This window comes from Protomyctophum parallelum, assembly GCF_964188405.1.
Source record: "Protomyctophum parallelum genome assembly, chromosome: 6".
NCBI classification, from domain to species: Eukaryota; Metazoa; Chordata; class Actinopteri; order Myctophiformes; family Myctophidae; genus Protomyctophum; species Protomyctophum parallelum.
Window position 1 is genome coordinate 30,578,314 of NC_139701.1, and position 15,332 is coordinate 30,593,645.

Genomic DNA, 15,332 nt, shown 5'->3' on the forward strand with positions numbered 1-15,332 from the left:
AAAATGTGTATACCATAAATGATTAGGAATACTCAAAAATAATTGTATACCCACCACTGTACTGTACATGCATGTGTTCCCTTCAGGATGCTTAGAAAGGTCAGTCTGGGCATAAACTTTACACAGAATTTGCTATCATATTATTTAGTGTACCGTTTCATTTTCTATAATGTTGGGAAATTATTAGGCATACAGCTTCAACATTTAGATACATTTAATTATTAAAAATTACTTCCATACCATATTTCTGCCAATCATGGCATGCTCAGAAACTGACGCCTGATTCATTCTTAGCTGCCTGCCAGACAGTGTACAGTATCTTACCGAAAGTAGCAGATGTGTTGCGATGCGGTGTGTGGGCTTATACAGTAGATTCTATATTTGGTGCAAGACATGAAGTGTTTTTTCCTCTATATTTCTCTTATCAGCTGTCGCTGGCTTGACTGAACCTGAGCAGGGTCCAAGACCTATGACCAAGTGTGCGTGTTTCACATCACATTTGTGCAAGTGCATGATGATCTTTAGATTGTTTTTATGCACTGGTACTGCATTAGCCATTGTTGTTGTACTATAATTTCATGGAACAGTACATCCATGTGTATTTAGAAGCCCCAGGGATGGAGCTACATGGATATGTGATGATGTTTTTACTGGCAGATGAACAAATATATAGATTGGTCTGGATGTATGGATGTTCACCTCTTGTCATCTAGAGCAGTGGTTCTCAAAGTGGAGTCCAGGGACACCCAGGGGTTCTTAAAGGGATTCCAGGGGGTCTCCAGCAAACGTTCAATCCCTTTAACCCTATACAGGTACATTAGCCATGTGAAAATAGCCAATCTAGAAGCTTGCGAGCTTGTGGATCTGCTATTCGTTTTTTCTTTTTTAAGATTTCTTTTTGGCTTTTTGCCTTTATTGATAGTTATTAGTGAAGACAGACAGGAAAGTGGGAGGGAGAGAAGGGGAAGACATGCAGCAAAGGTCGTCATGAACGGGACTCGAACACGCTGTCAGGCCAGAGCCTATATGTGGCATGCGGCTGGACCACTAGACCAGCGGGCGCCCGGATCTGCTATTTTCAGACACATCTTCTAATGCATCTCTGGCACAAAATATGTTACATAATATAAATTTTGGGAACTAATTTGAGAAGAGCTACTGATCCAACGTATGGTGGAAGTGTGACATTTGACTTAATATTCCTCTACTATACTGTACTACTATACAATATTTGACTTTTTATTTGCCTTTTATTTCCATATTCATCCATTATGACACCGTGTTACATAGACATGTATACACAGACTGTGATGATCGATCCAGTTGAGTGCTCCATTTTATTTTATTTGGGTAGTCTTCTCAAGTGCCCAGGTATTATGTTTTTACTGTGATGATATATCAGTATAGCTTTACCTTACCATAACTGAGCCCTCCTGTACCTGATAGAGAACTGACACAGACCAGTGCAGAACATTGGGAGATGTAGCTAATTTGCATGTATTGAATTGAACATGGTTGAGGACAGAGAAAGCAAAATGCTTTAATAATTGATACACTATTTTGCTGTTTGAAGAGAGGTTCTAAATGAGCAGACCAGACCTTTTTTTTTGCAACTTGTAAAGTTTATGAAGTAAATAAGTAAGCTTCCCAAAAATATACAGTATAAGATACGGATAAATTAAGTTGTAATAAAGTGTTGTGACACCAAACTACGGAATTTGAATACCAATAGATTTGGATATTTTATAACAGACATGGCTAATATTGTTTATCTAGACTTACTTCAAGAATTACTCAAAGGAAACCTTTTGAAGAGTGGTTGGGTTATTTCCTATAGACAGGCAGGTGTTAGATTTACAATATCATTATCTTGTATTTATTTGTATGTAGCCTAAATATGAGTTGTTTTTTTCTTTTTTTACATTGAGAGACTTGAGAGTCTCTCAAGAGACTTTTAAACACTAGAGCAAAAATAAGAATGAGCTAAGATGAATATTCAGTGTAAAGGTTTATTATCTTTCATGCATATAAGCAGAATTCATTTTATTTTAATTCAAACATAAATTAGCAAAAACATTTAGCATTTTCAACATTACTAAAATTCACTGAAAAACAGCATTACAATATTTACAAAAGTTTGATTCATTTTTACATTAAGATGAGAATGATTCTAAAGATGTTCACAGCAAAATCTGCAATTTTATTTCCAGGGGAACTCAGCAATCATTAATTTAACAACCATTCCTCATAGTTACGCTAGGAATATGAAAGCTTACTGTTTGTGACAAAATGATACATCAATCAAAACACTATGTACATGTTGTGTTTGATAAAACACATGGCATCAAAAATATCTCTCCTTTCCATTGCATCACACATAGGAGAGCAAGCGGTAATGATGACAAAAATAAGAGCAAGTAGACTATCAATCAATATCTAAAAATATTAACCTCCACTGTTGAATGCATACTGTACATAGTAAGAATGCCTATTCCAGTGATTCTCAACCTTTGCTCGATCAGGGCCCACCTGAAAATCTTGAACACGTTCGTGGAATCGTGGCCCACCCATGGTGGGTCTCGGTGGAATCGTGGCCCACCCATGGTGGGTCTCGGTGGAATCGTGGCCCACCCACGGTGGGTCTCGTGCATTTCCAGAGCATGTTTATTTCAACGATCATTCAATGGATTGTGTTCCGGCTTGGACCAATGAAACTAACGTAGTATACGTTGAGTTGGAACGTCACATCATTATACTGTTGGAGTTTTGCTGATGCCAGGTGCACCAATAGAAGGACCGTTAGTCACAATTGATCTTTTCTGACGTGGAGCCTGCAAGGCAGCAGCAGGCGGAGGAACGGCAGGCTAAAAGAGAGAAACGAGAAGATGTTATCTGTCCTCAAACACCTTCACTGCTTGGATATAGTACTGTACATTCCAGATGCAACAATGCACATATTCCTAGAAAATGTGGGTTTTTCACTGGACATTTTTTGCCCTTATGACTTCTGACAAAAATATGCTTCTGGTGGCTTCCTCTTGTTATCTTGCCTGTCCATCCCTTCCTCCCGCTGCCCTCCGATACCTCTGTTCTGCTGACTCCTGTGCACCTTGTCACTGTCACCAATTAGATCACTGGGACTCACTAGCATCGTAATAAGGAGTAGCTCCACAGTGTGTGAAATATGTGTACCTTTCACTACCGCAGTCTATTGCCCGCAGATGCGTGTTCTTAGTAAACTTGACAGGCTAACTACGTGTAAACCACTTAGTCCCCCAGAGGTCTATAGTTGTACCCCTCCTTTTTCCCTTATACACCAAATGCTGTATTAGAAAATGTTTTGCCTATAGACATAGGGACAATAGGGATTATAGGGTTTATATGGTTAAAAGGCTGAGGGGTGTCATGACTTCTCTTTTAGTTTAAAATGTTTCTTTATCTGCTGCTACAATGCATTAGCATTCAAAATAAATTGTTTATCTTCTATTTAATTATTCTTCATATCAATTCAACATACAGAAAATCCATTGATGAATGAATGATGAATGAATGATTTTCATATATTACATGCTGTGGTTTGTCATTTACTTCATTCAATTAACTGCTTATGCTTATTAATGGTAACGCTTTACTTAAAGGTCGGGTCTATAATAATTCATTAGAGTTGTCCCGATACTGTATCGGTATTGGCCTTTTTTGGTCACATCCAGGTCATATCGGTATTGGCGAATATGCCAGTCTAACCACAGATCCGACACAGGGGTAAGGGGTTGACACTATGGCAGGTAAAATGATGGGGCATGTGGAGTTTGCTTTCGAGTTGCCCAAACGGCACAGTGCACATTTGAGTGAGGAGTCTGCTATTAACAACACGAGATAAAATAAGTAATTTTCATTTTTTTATTATTATAAATATAATTATCTGGTGTCGGTATTCAGTATCGGTATCGGCTAACACAGAAATTGTGGTATCGGGATCGGATTGGGAACGAAAAAAGGGACATCCCTAATTATAATCACATTATACTACCATACAATAGTATTATCCCTTATAAGTACATTATAATGCATTATAAATGCAATTAGAAAGCATAATACACCCAACCTTTTAAGTCAAGTTTTACCCTTTAGAGTTTATGTATGGTCTTTATTTTGTAAAATGTTTAGGCATTTAACATTGCTTTTCCCCTTCATTCTGTGTTTTATCAGTTCATTTGAATGTTCTATACTCTACAAAAACATGTCTAACCTTGCAGTTGGCCAATTGAGTGGTCAACATCTGGGCGCTCTTTTTGACGGTCGCAAGTTCGTTCTCCCTCAGAGAGAGACGCTCTCCCTGAAGCCTCTTCTCCTCTCGCAGTCGGTTCTGCTCCATCAGCAAAGTTTCCACCTGAATGAAACATTCATTAAATAATTTGTCCAGGGAAGCAGTTTAGATAGATAGATAGATAGATAGATAGATAGATAGATAGATAGATAGGCAATTCAGTACCCAGGCTTTTATTTTCGTTCGCATCGGCTCAAAAAATTAAAGCATGCTGGCTGGGCCATATGTGACCTATAAAAGTAATTTCATTATTATATGAGCAGATGGAATTTAGATGATAGATAATTAGATTAGTAGATAAGTCCTTTTAAAACCACACCATATAGGCCTAGGATAATGTAACACACACGTTTGTATTACTGTACTGAGGACATCAACATTTTCAACTGCAATTTTATGAATGCCATTCTTTGACCATTTTTGGCCATTTTTAACCCTAACCCTAAAGCCCAAAATTGCGAACTACGAGCTAACAAAGCCTGGCAGCTGTGCAATGCACAATGCGTTGTGAGCTTGTAGATCTGCCATTTGTCTAGTGAGGGCCATGAAACAATGTCCATTTCTCAAATTCTACTATACTTGTGAGGAGGTGTGGCCCTCTCACGCAAACACACACACACACACACACACACACACACACACGTACAAGGCAAGAACTCTACCTGTTTGTCGTGTTTCTGCTGGTTGGTCTGTAGCAGCCTGCTGGCCTCAGCTGCTGTCATGCTGCGGTTGCGTGAACACAGCTGCAGGTCTTGGTTCAGATGGGAGTTCTGCACCTCCAGGCGACTGGACTGTGACTGGATCTCTGCCACCTGGAAGAAAAGCGGCAGGTGGATAAATGTTCTATAAAGTCAAGTGCAGTGCATGGTTCTCAAACATTTTCATGTCAAGGATCCCCCAAATTAATGTATTGGCTGCAGATTCCCATCTGAAAATGTTTTTTGCCTACTGCCTAGATAAAAATATTTTAAATAAATGAAAACAATTTCCAAACTTTTTCTACAAGTTCACAATGCGTTGCATTTGGACATGTTAAGCTTTTATATCGTCTAATTTCATATAGCCAATGTTAAGTCTGATGTATATTAACTCATTTGCCTGGGGACCATCTGGATGAGTTTGAGAAGTGTCCTTAATCTGGGCATGTAATAGGAGTGCAACCTTCAACGATAATCTCACAACAAATTGTATTGTGACGCGTTGTGAGTTTGTAGAATGGCTATTTTCTGAAAGTAGATTTAGTAAAGAGGGGAAAAGGGAGAGGGCCAAGTATAGACCGCTGGGGGTTGCCAGTCAGCAAAGTACAGTAGCCTACTGTATGGCTTTCCCCAACATTTTCCTGGAGAACACCACAGCTTTATTTTAAGTTTCAAATCTACACACTAACATATTGGGTGAAGAGAGACCGATGCTATTATGTTTTATACAATACAAATTTGAATCAGTCAAATTAAGCCAAATAGTGAACAGAATTAGATGTTGCTTTAAAGTAGCCTAAACTTGTCGTGTTCATATTGTTTAGCTTTGACTCATTTTTCCCATTTGAAAAATGAAATTATATAAATCAGCCATGGTGAAAACACATTCTAGGGCCAGCAAATGTTGACATTTGTAGATACATGGAAGCTTATGTCTTATGAAGTTATTCTAAAAACTGTAAAAAGACATTGCTGAGGACAGGAGTTTAATTTGGCCCTACTGTTACTGATTGTATTGTACGGTGCTGTATCAGCAGCGGTATATGATTCGCCCCAGCGCTGACCCTGCCGTCGCCTCAGAGGTCAACTGTCTCTTTAGCCAGACTAGATCATGAACAATGCTGAGGATGGACTTCCTCCCTGGAGAAACTGGTTTCCCAGCCAATTTGCTCTCTGGAATATTCCATCAACTGTACAGGAAGGCTTCCTAGACCACAGTAACGTTCCTTGTGGTCTATTCTCAAACATGTTTAAACACTTTCACTGTGGCATCCCTACAATTTTAAAAACGTTCCAAAAATGTTTAAAAACATATATATTTTTGCAGATCTACAAGCTCACAGTGAAGCGTTTTGAGTTTGCATTTGGGTTATATTGTATTAGACTTATAGTAAACTGGACCAGAGTTAGCTTTGTACTTTTTTCTGTCTACACCAAATCTTTTCGTCAAAGATAGCTGATCTATTCATATTTTTGGTTAATTCCTCCCAGAATATATGGATGCTGGGGTTTTAACATTCAACACTCTATACCATGCACATTGGTTACAATAATGTTGTTTGTTTTTCCACACAGTATACGGTACCTTATTGCCCACGTTGTTCAAGTATTTCTGGAACTTGTCTTCCACGTCCCTGGAGAGGTTGGTGCAGCCGGTTCTGATCCTCTCCATATTATCCTGCTGCTTCTCACAGGTGAGGTGAAACGTGGGCTGGGTAGAAAACAGGTTGTTGATCCTGTCCAGGAAACCTGAGGTGACAAGCTGGATACCCTCCAGAGCCTTGGCAAAGTCCTCTTTACACTTCCTTTAAAAAAAATATATATATAAAATGTATCATTATTTTGGACACATTTTAAAAAAACATATTTTTTATTTATTTCACAAATATCAGAAAATAGCAGGTTTACAAAAAGTCTCGATTTCTTTGACACTTTTTACAGAGATCAACGCACACTCAGACAGACCTGGTATAGGTGTCCAGCTGCTCCTTCAGGTTGGTGTTGTCCCGGCGCAGGGTGATGACAGTGTGATGGTGAGTGTCACGGTCCTTCAGGGCATTGTCTCTGTCCTGGCTCAGGTACAGAACTGTCTGGGTGAAGTTTGCCTCTATGAGTTTTATCATAGCTCTCTGCTGGTTGTTCAGAGTCTGCAACGTATCCATCCCGGCTGTACGGTCCAGTGGAGAATTAGTCAAATAGCCAGCTATCAATCACTGGCTTAACATTTAACTTTTGAGCTGTAGTCAGAGATCCATTACTGATGAAAATGTAATTGTATATGTCGAAATGTAATTGTATATTTGGAAAACATTCATTATGACTACAGTACGTAAGTGTTCATTCTATTAGATCACAAATCACTTATTAACCACTTTAACATGCCATTATGTATAAGCTGTGATCTGCAGGTTCACAACACAACTTGAACCAAATATGATGTAAGTAAAGTACTGATCATTAGAGTACATACTTGTAGCAGGCATTCGGACAGAGGGGGTAGAACACTGTAATGTTGGTGGGGTTCGTGTCATTGCCTGCTTCTTATCAGCTTCACATTGGGTCTGGAATGGACAAATACATCACTTACGTCATTTTAATGTATTGTGTACTTTTTTGCTCGATTCAATATTTCGATATTTGATATTCTATATACTGTAAACCCATTGAACTCTAACAATGTTAGACTCACTGAAAACCCATGTTCGAGGCGCCATTCACTCAACAAACTAAACAAGTAATGTTCAAATATTTTAATTAAATTCTGAGGCCAATAAATAAAAACTAATAAAATACTAATTATAACAACCTAGCAATATGTACTCACCATTTTCTTCTGCAAAGCTAGGAGCTCATGGGTGGTGATATTGGCTGCGGTCTTAAGCGTGTCCAGCTCTTTCTGCAGGGCTGCCTTCTCTCCTGTGCGAGCTCCCAGCTGCGCTCCCAGGTCTGCTTTCTCCTTCCTCAGCTTAATGTTGTTCTCACTCATCCTGTTATAGGTCTGCTCCAGTTCCTATATGATGACAATCATTTGTATGCTCATCACTGTTTTTGTATTATACATTTACATCACACTTTCAGTTAGAAAGCAGAAACGGATAAAGATGGCATATACAAACAAATCCACAAACACATTGTCATTCATAATGATGTCAAGATAAGACAGACAAACTGGAATATTGATATGTTGTTGTTTCTTTCTGGGAGTGTTTAAGCTTAGTCATAAGAATATAAATACTTTGTCATAAAGAGACAAAAAACGCATATGGTCCAAAGGACTGACCTGGGTCCTCTTCTCTTCAGCAGCCCTCTCTGGTTGTCCATACACCAGGAATAGCACCAGGCTGACAATGATCAGAGACTGGATGAGAGAGGAGAAGAAGAAGACGATCCTCATGTAGTAACCGCAGCTCTTCCCTCTGGGCCGGTGCAGAGGTTCTCTCGCCTCCAGGCCAAACTTGGCCCGGGAGTAGTTGTGGCTGTACATGGCTGTTGGGGGCGAAATGGTTGCGGATGAAGGGAAGCAAAATAGTAAAAAAAATATATATATATAGCACGTGAAGTTCCTCGGTTGTCGAAACCTGTGAAGTTTCCTTCAAGCGCGCTTTTCTTTCCTTGCAGTTTACCTCACACGGTGTTGAAGCCTGAATAATATGGTCACTGAAAATCTCAAATGAAAAAATAACCTAAAAGGTGTTTGTTTTCCCCTCTCTTCTTGCGTTCCCAAAGACTTTTGTCCGTCCTACAAAGAGACTAATATAGAGACAGTGATGACATGTGAGGATGGATGTAAACACTGACCCTTAGGTGGGCCGTGTTTATAAGTTGTACTGGAGGCACACTTCCTATCCACCTTGGACCTCCCCAACATTCTCCCTCCCCCTGTCCCTACGCTGTCACAAAGAGCTGTCTTTTACCGCCCCCTCCCACACACACACACACACACACACACACACACACACACACGCACACACACAGATATATGTATGGAAATAAAACAACACGTGCAGATTGACCTTCAATATGTACTCTACATGTGTTTCATGAGCAATGCACTATACAGTATACTGTTCAACCTACAAGTGCTTTATTTATGAACTTATGAACTCCAAATGATGGGCTACCATCAATTAACCATATGAACCCTAGCATCCCTATCTGGGGCAGCACAATAGCCCCCCCCCCCCCCCCCACACACACACACACACACAGACATCACCAATTATCTTTGTGTATTCCATGCACGTGACATAAAAGTGACCAAAAAAGATAATTCCCTTAGAGGTACGACAAATATAGATGCAGCAGAAACACTGAATTCCTGATCACATTCCATTGGCAGTGGATGGACAATGTTGTGCATGTATATTTGAGGAGAAAAAGGGGAGAAAAGCTCCCAGCTCCCACCATATCCTGTCCCAAGTAAGCACGGAAAGGAGGCATCACAGCGGAGGAGTGAAAGAGGCAAACAATGGGGAGCTGTCATTCTTTTGGGACAACGGAATAACAAATACTCCCTCTAGTACAGGAGGCAACCCCCCCCCCCCCCCCAGCAGCCACACACACACATACTGTCATACACAGACTCCCACCCATGCTGTTGTTTGTGGTGATGACGTTAGGAGCAACCAGGCCCATCTAGGAGGAGTCTGAAAGGGGAGAATCCTCTGAGCCCAGCGTTTTCCTGCTCCCCATTGTTTCACTGCCAACCTGTTCTCACCGGAAAGCCTAATTTATGAACATACTAAGCAATGTTTGACGCAGATGCCAGTGTTAATTTACACACTTGGTTTGATTTTTTCATAATCTAGAGCCGTAGACAGCCCATACATCCGGATGGAAAAGTCCTACCTGATTGTATTCTCTCATCGTCATACTATGATCCACCAATGACCATAGACAAGACATGTTGGCTACTTTCAGTGTCGAGTTTGGAAGCGCTCATTGGTAATCACTAATCACTCAACGGTCCTACAAGTACATACCACCTGATTTGAAATTGCACATAATGCAAGAGGCAGCAGGAGGTTGCGTTATAGAAAACAAGCGCTTCCAAACTCAACACTCCAAATTCCAACACAAATAATCACATGCACAGAATTTCTTGACACAGAAAGAAGCTCATAATTATGTCTATTGTCTACAGTGGATTTTTATGAAACAAACACTTTGCAGGTAGAGGATAATTCAAGCTTTTCGTACAGCTGCAATGTTGGTGAGTTTAACATGGTTTAATACAATCAGATAGGACTTTTCTGTTTGGATGAATGGGGTGCATGGTGTTGCAACTCTAGATTCAACCCATTATACAAAATCTTGTGTTGCAAATTGTGACTAATCTGAGCAGTATTATACAAGTTCTTACAATGGACAGTTCAAAAACGGCATGCTTAGTATGTCGTTTTGCAGTGATTTTCGTCTTCTTTTCAAATCCTCAAAAAATATGAAAAACGGCATGCTATATATAGTATGGCGTCCGAGGCCATGGTCTCTCAGTGATTTTCTGCTTTTCTTTCAAATCCTCAAAAATGATGAAAAACGGCATGCTATATATGCCTTGCGAGACCATGGGCTATAGCCATCAAAAATTATGAAAAACAGCTTTTCGTCACGCTTTTTCCGTCACGCTTTTTCATCACGCTTTTCCGTCACGCTTTTCCGTCACGCTTTTTTATCACGCTTTTTTTAATTATTTATTAGGTCGACGGTCGATTAGACCTTCATCAGGACAGACAAACATTGTAATTCGTTTTTTCACTGGTGTCGAAATTCATGAAGACTGACGTATGTCGTCCAAAAGCATGATTTTCATATTTTTGTCATCGAAAACCATGAAAAACAACATAGGTCTACTATATGTAGGAGTGCTTTAGCCTATAGTTATTTCACTTGCTTGGTGATGGGTGTGGGCTCCGCATTGACGCTCCATTATTGGTGGGAGCGTCTCTGTCATTACAGTTTGTTTTTAGCTCCCAGGTTTAGCCTGCCGGTTGAGTAATTTAATGGAAATTATTATCAGCCATTACACTATAGTAGGTCCTTCGAAAACCATGAAAAATGACATACTATATAGGCCTACTGTATAGTTAGTCCTTCGAAAACTGAAAAATTACATATAACTCAAAAAGCAAAAGACTTTGGTATGGAACTCCTGGTTTACCAGGATGGGGTTCAATTCCCTGCGGTGTCCTGCTGATTGTGTTAGAAAAGTATAAAAGGTGAAAGTCTTTAAGTGTATTGTATTAGTCTGTCAGACATTGGCACGTCAAAAAAGCACTTTCACCTAGAAACTACATTTATTATTATTAAACTACTTTTATTATTCAGCTTACTGTGGAGACACATGCTGGAACGTTTTACTTTGAAATATTTTGTAGTTTCTGAGTTATTTAACTTAAACGCTCAATGCATTCTCTATGGCAATAGCACAAACTTTGGCATGCTACTAGTTTACTAGTTTTTTACATTTAAAGAAAAATCTTAGACCATTATCAATAATCATTGTGTTTATGCTTTTAAAGATAGGCCTATATGCTATTTGAACCTTCTTTTTACATGTAAAAGTATGCTATTTCTGTTAAGCTCATGAATAAGCTCATGAATGCTTTTATATGTATACTCCATTGGATTGACTATTTTTTTTCTTTTTTACCTTTTCTTAATTCATCAAGAATACATTGTAAAGCATTATTCATACATTACAAATCATTAGTAGACAGTAATACTTTACTTACTTTATTCTGCCACTTTTTGGGCATCGTACTACTTCCACATACTTTATTCCGCTTTATGCAGTTATTTATGCTTATTCTTTTTACAGATTTTTATACATTCTTTTTTTAACTTTTCCTTCAGCTTTAATACATTTTCTACTGTACATTATATACATTGCGTCTTTTGGCGAGCCCACGCAGTTTCTGCAGGGAACTGCTTTCTAGTTCAACTTAAACGCCCAATGCATTCTCTATGGCAATAGCACAAACTTTGGCATGCTACTAGTCCTACATACTTACACCTAGCAACCCCATTCTAGCCTACTTAGGTTCATCTTACGGTGGACATGTTTGCCTGAAAAGGAATCTTTGAAATGTTTCATAGTTTTAGAAATATAGTGCTTTCAAATTTGAGACATTTAACATGGGGCTCAATGGCAGCTCTATAGGCACGTCAAAAGTCACATTCACCTAGAAACTCCATTCACACTTTTTATTATTCAGCTTACTGTGGAGACACATGCTGGAACTTTTTTTTATTTTTATGTTTTGTAGTTTATGAGTTATTCAACTTAAACGCCCAATGCATTCTCTATGGCAATAGCACAAACTTTGGCATGCTACTAGTCCTACATACTTACACCTAGCAACCCCATTCTAGCCTACTTAGGTTCATCTTACGGTGGACATGTTTGCCTGAAAAGGAAACTTTGAAATGTTTCATAGTTTTAGAAATATAGTGCTTTCAAATTTGAGACATTTAACATGGGGCTCAATGGCAGCTCTATAGGCACGTCAAAAGTCACATTCACCTAGAAACTCCATTCACACTTTTTATTATTCAGCTTACTGTGGAGACACATGCTGGAACTTTTTTTTATTTTTATGTTTTGTAGTTTATGAGTTATTCAACTTAAACGCCCAATGCATTCTCTATGGCAATAACACAAACTTTGGCATGCTACTAGTCCTACATACTTACACCTAGCAACCCCATTCTAGCCTACTTAGGTTCATCTTACGGTGGACATGTTTGCCTGAAAAGGAATCTTTGAAATGTTTCATAGTTTTAGAAATATAGTGCTTTCAAATTTGAGACATTTAACATGGGGCTCAATGGCAGCTCTATAGGCACGTCAAAAGTCACTTTCACCTAGAAACTCCATTCACACTTTTTATTATTCAGCTTACTGTGGAGACACATGCTGGAACTTTTTTTATTTTTATGTTTTGTAGTTTATGAGTTATTCAACTTAAACGCCCAATGCATTCTCTATGGCAATAGCACAAACTTTGGCATGCTACTAGTCCTACATACTTACACCTAGCAACCCCATTCTAGCCTACTTAGGTTCATCTTACGGTGGACATGTTTGCCTGAAAAGGAAACTTTGAAATGTTTCATAGTTTTAGAAATATAGTGCTTTCAAATTTGAGACATTTAACATGGGGCTCAATGGCAGCTCTATAGGCACGTCAAAAGTCACATTCACCTAGAAACTCCATTCACACTTTTTATTATTCAGCTTACTGTGGAGACACATGCTGGAACTTTTTTTTATTTTTATGTTTTGTAGTTTATGAGTTATTCAACTTAAACGCCCAATGCATTCTCTATGGCAATAGCACAAACTTTGGCATGCTACTAGTCCTACATACTTACACCTAGCAACCCCATTCTAGCCTACTTAGGTTCATCTTACGGTGGACATGTTTGCCTGAAAAGTAAACTTTGAAATGTTTCATAGTTTTAGAAATATAGTGCTTTCAAATTTGAGACATTTAACATGGGGCTCAATGGCAGCTCTATAGGCACGTCAAAAGTCACATTCACCTAGAAACTCCATTCACACTTTTTATTATTCAGCTTACTGTGGAGACACATGCTGGAACTTTTTTTTATTTTTATGTTTTGTAGTTTATGAGTTATTCAACTTAAACGCCCAATGCATTCTCTATGGCAATAGCACAAACTTTGGCATGCTACTAGTCCTACATACTTACACCTAGCAACCCCATTCTAGCCTACTTAGGTTCATCTTACGGTGGACATGTTTGCCTGAAAAGGAAACTTTGAAATGTTTCATAGTTTTAGAAATATAGTGCTTTCAAATTTGAGACATTTAACATGGGGCTCAATGGCAGCTCTATAGGCACGTCAAAAGTCACATTCACCTAGAAACTCCATTCACACTTTTTATTATTCAGCTTACTGTGGAGACACATGCTGGAACTTTTTTTTATTTTTATGTTTTGTAGTTTATGAGTTATTCAACTTAAACGCCCAATGCATTCTCTATGGCAATAGCACAAACTTTGGCATGCTACTAGTCCTACATACTTACACCTAGCAACCCCATTCTAGCCTACTTAGGTTCATCTTACGGTGGACATGTTTGCCTGAAAAGGAATCTTTGAAATGTTTCATAGTTTTAGAAATATAGTGCTTTCAAATTTGAGACATTTAACATGGGGCTCAATGGCAGCTCTATAGGCACGTCAAAAGTCACTTTCACCTAGAAACTCCATTCACACTTTTTATTATTCAGCTTACTGTGGAGACACATGCTGGAACTTTTTTTTATTTTTATGTTTTGTAGTTTATGAGTTATTCAACTTAAACGCCCAATGCATTCTCTATGGCAATAGCACAAACTTTGGCATGCTACTAGTCCTACATACTTACACCTAGCAACCCCATTCTAGCCTACTTAGGTTCATCTTACGGTGGACATGTTTGCCTGAAAAGGAAACTTTGAAATGTTTCATAGTTTTAGAAATATAGTGCTTTCAAATTTGAGACATTTAACATGGGGCTCAATGGCAGCTCTATAGGCACGTCAAAAGTCACATTCACCTAGAAACTCCATTCACACTTTTTATTATTCAGCTTACTGTGGAGACACATGCTGGAACTTTTTTTTATTTTTATGTTTTGTAGTTTATGAGTTATTCAACTTAAACGCCCAATGCATTCTCTATGGCAATAGCACAAACTTTGGCATGCTACTAGTCCTACATACTTACACCTAGCAACCCCATTCTAGCCTACTTAGGTTCATCTTACGGTGGACATGTTTGCCTGAAAAGTAAACTTTGAAATGTTTCATAGTTTTAGAAATATAGTGCTTTCAAATTTGAGACATTTAACATGGGGCTCAATGGCAGCTCTATAGGCACGTCAAAAGTCACATTCACCTAGAAACTCCATTCACACTTTTTATTATTCAGCTTACTGTGGAGACACATGCTGGAACTTTTTTTTATTTTTATGTTTTGTAGTTTATGAGTTATTCAACTTAAACGCCCAATGCATTCTCTATGGCAATAGCACAAACTTTGGCATGCTACTAGTCCTACATACTTACACCTAGCAACCCCATTCTAGCCTACTTAGGTTCATCTTACGGTGGACATGTTTGCCTGAAAAGGAAACTTTGAAATGTTTCATAGTTTTAGAAATATAGTGCTTTCAAATTTGAGACATTTAACATGGGGCTCAATGGCAGCTCTATAGGCACGTCAAAAGTCACATTCACCTAGAAACTCCATTCACACTTTTTATTATTCAGCTTACTGTGGAGACACATGCTGGAA

The 15,332-nt window shown here is 38.7% G+C and overlaps 1 protein-coding gene across 1 annotated transcript; it reads right to left on the reverse strand.

Moving 5' to 3' along the window:
• Window positions 1-1,995: 1,995 nt before the first annotated feature.
• Window positions 1,996-8,830, reverse strand: plvapb (plasmalemma vesicle associated protein b). Its single transcript, XM_083767189.1, has 8 exons — window positions 8,306-8,830; window positions 7,850-8,035; window positions 7,496-7,586; window positions 6,991-7,192; window positions 6,611-6,830; window positions 4,990-5,139; window positions 4,250-4,390; window positions 1,996-2,864 (listed from the first exon to the last, which is right to left on the reverse strand). The coding sequence occupies exons 1-8, from the start codon at window positions 8,507-8,509 to the stop codon at window positions 2,751-2,753; spliced, it is 1,308 nt and encodes a 435-aa protein (XP_083623315.1). The 5' UTR covers window positions 8,510-8,830; the 3' UTR covers window positions 1,996-2,750.
• Between the last annotated feature and the right edge of the window lie 6,502 nt (window positions 8,831-15,332).

What these genes read in the sequence shown, in the direction of transcription:
- plvapb (XM_083767189.1), bottom strand. Translation starts at nt 8,509, where the DNA reads ATGTACAGCCACAACTACTCCCGGGCCAAGTTTGGCCTGGAGGCGAGA. An exon ending in CTGAAGAGAAGAGGACCCAG is followed by an intron (nt 8,036 to 8,305) that starts GTCAGTCCTTTG and finishes GTCATCATATAG; the next exon opens with GAACTGGAGCAGACCTATAA. An exon ending in TAGCTTTGCAGAAGAAAATG is followed by an intron (nt 7,587 to 7,849) that starts GTGAGTACATAT and finishes TGTCCATTCCAG; the next exon opens with ACCCAATGTGAAGCTGATAA.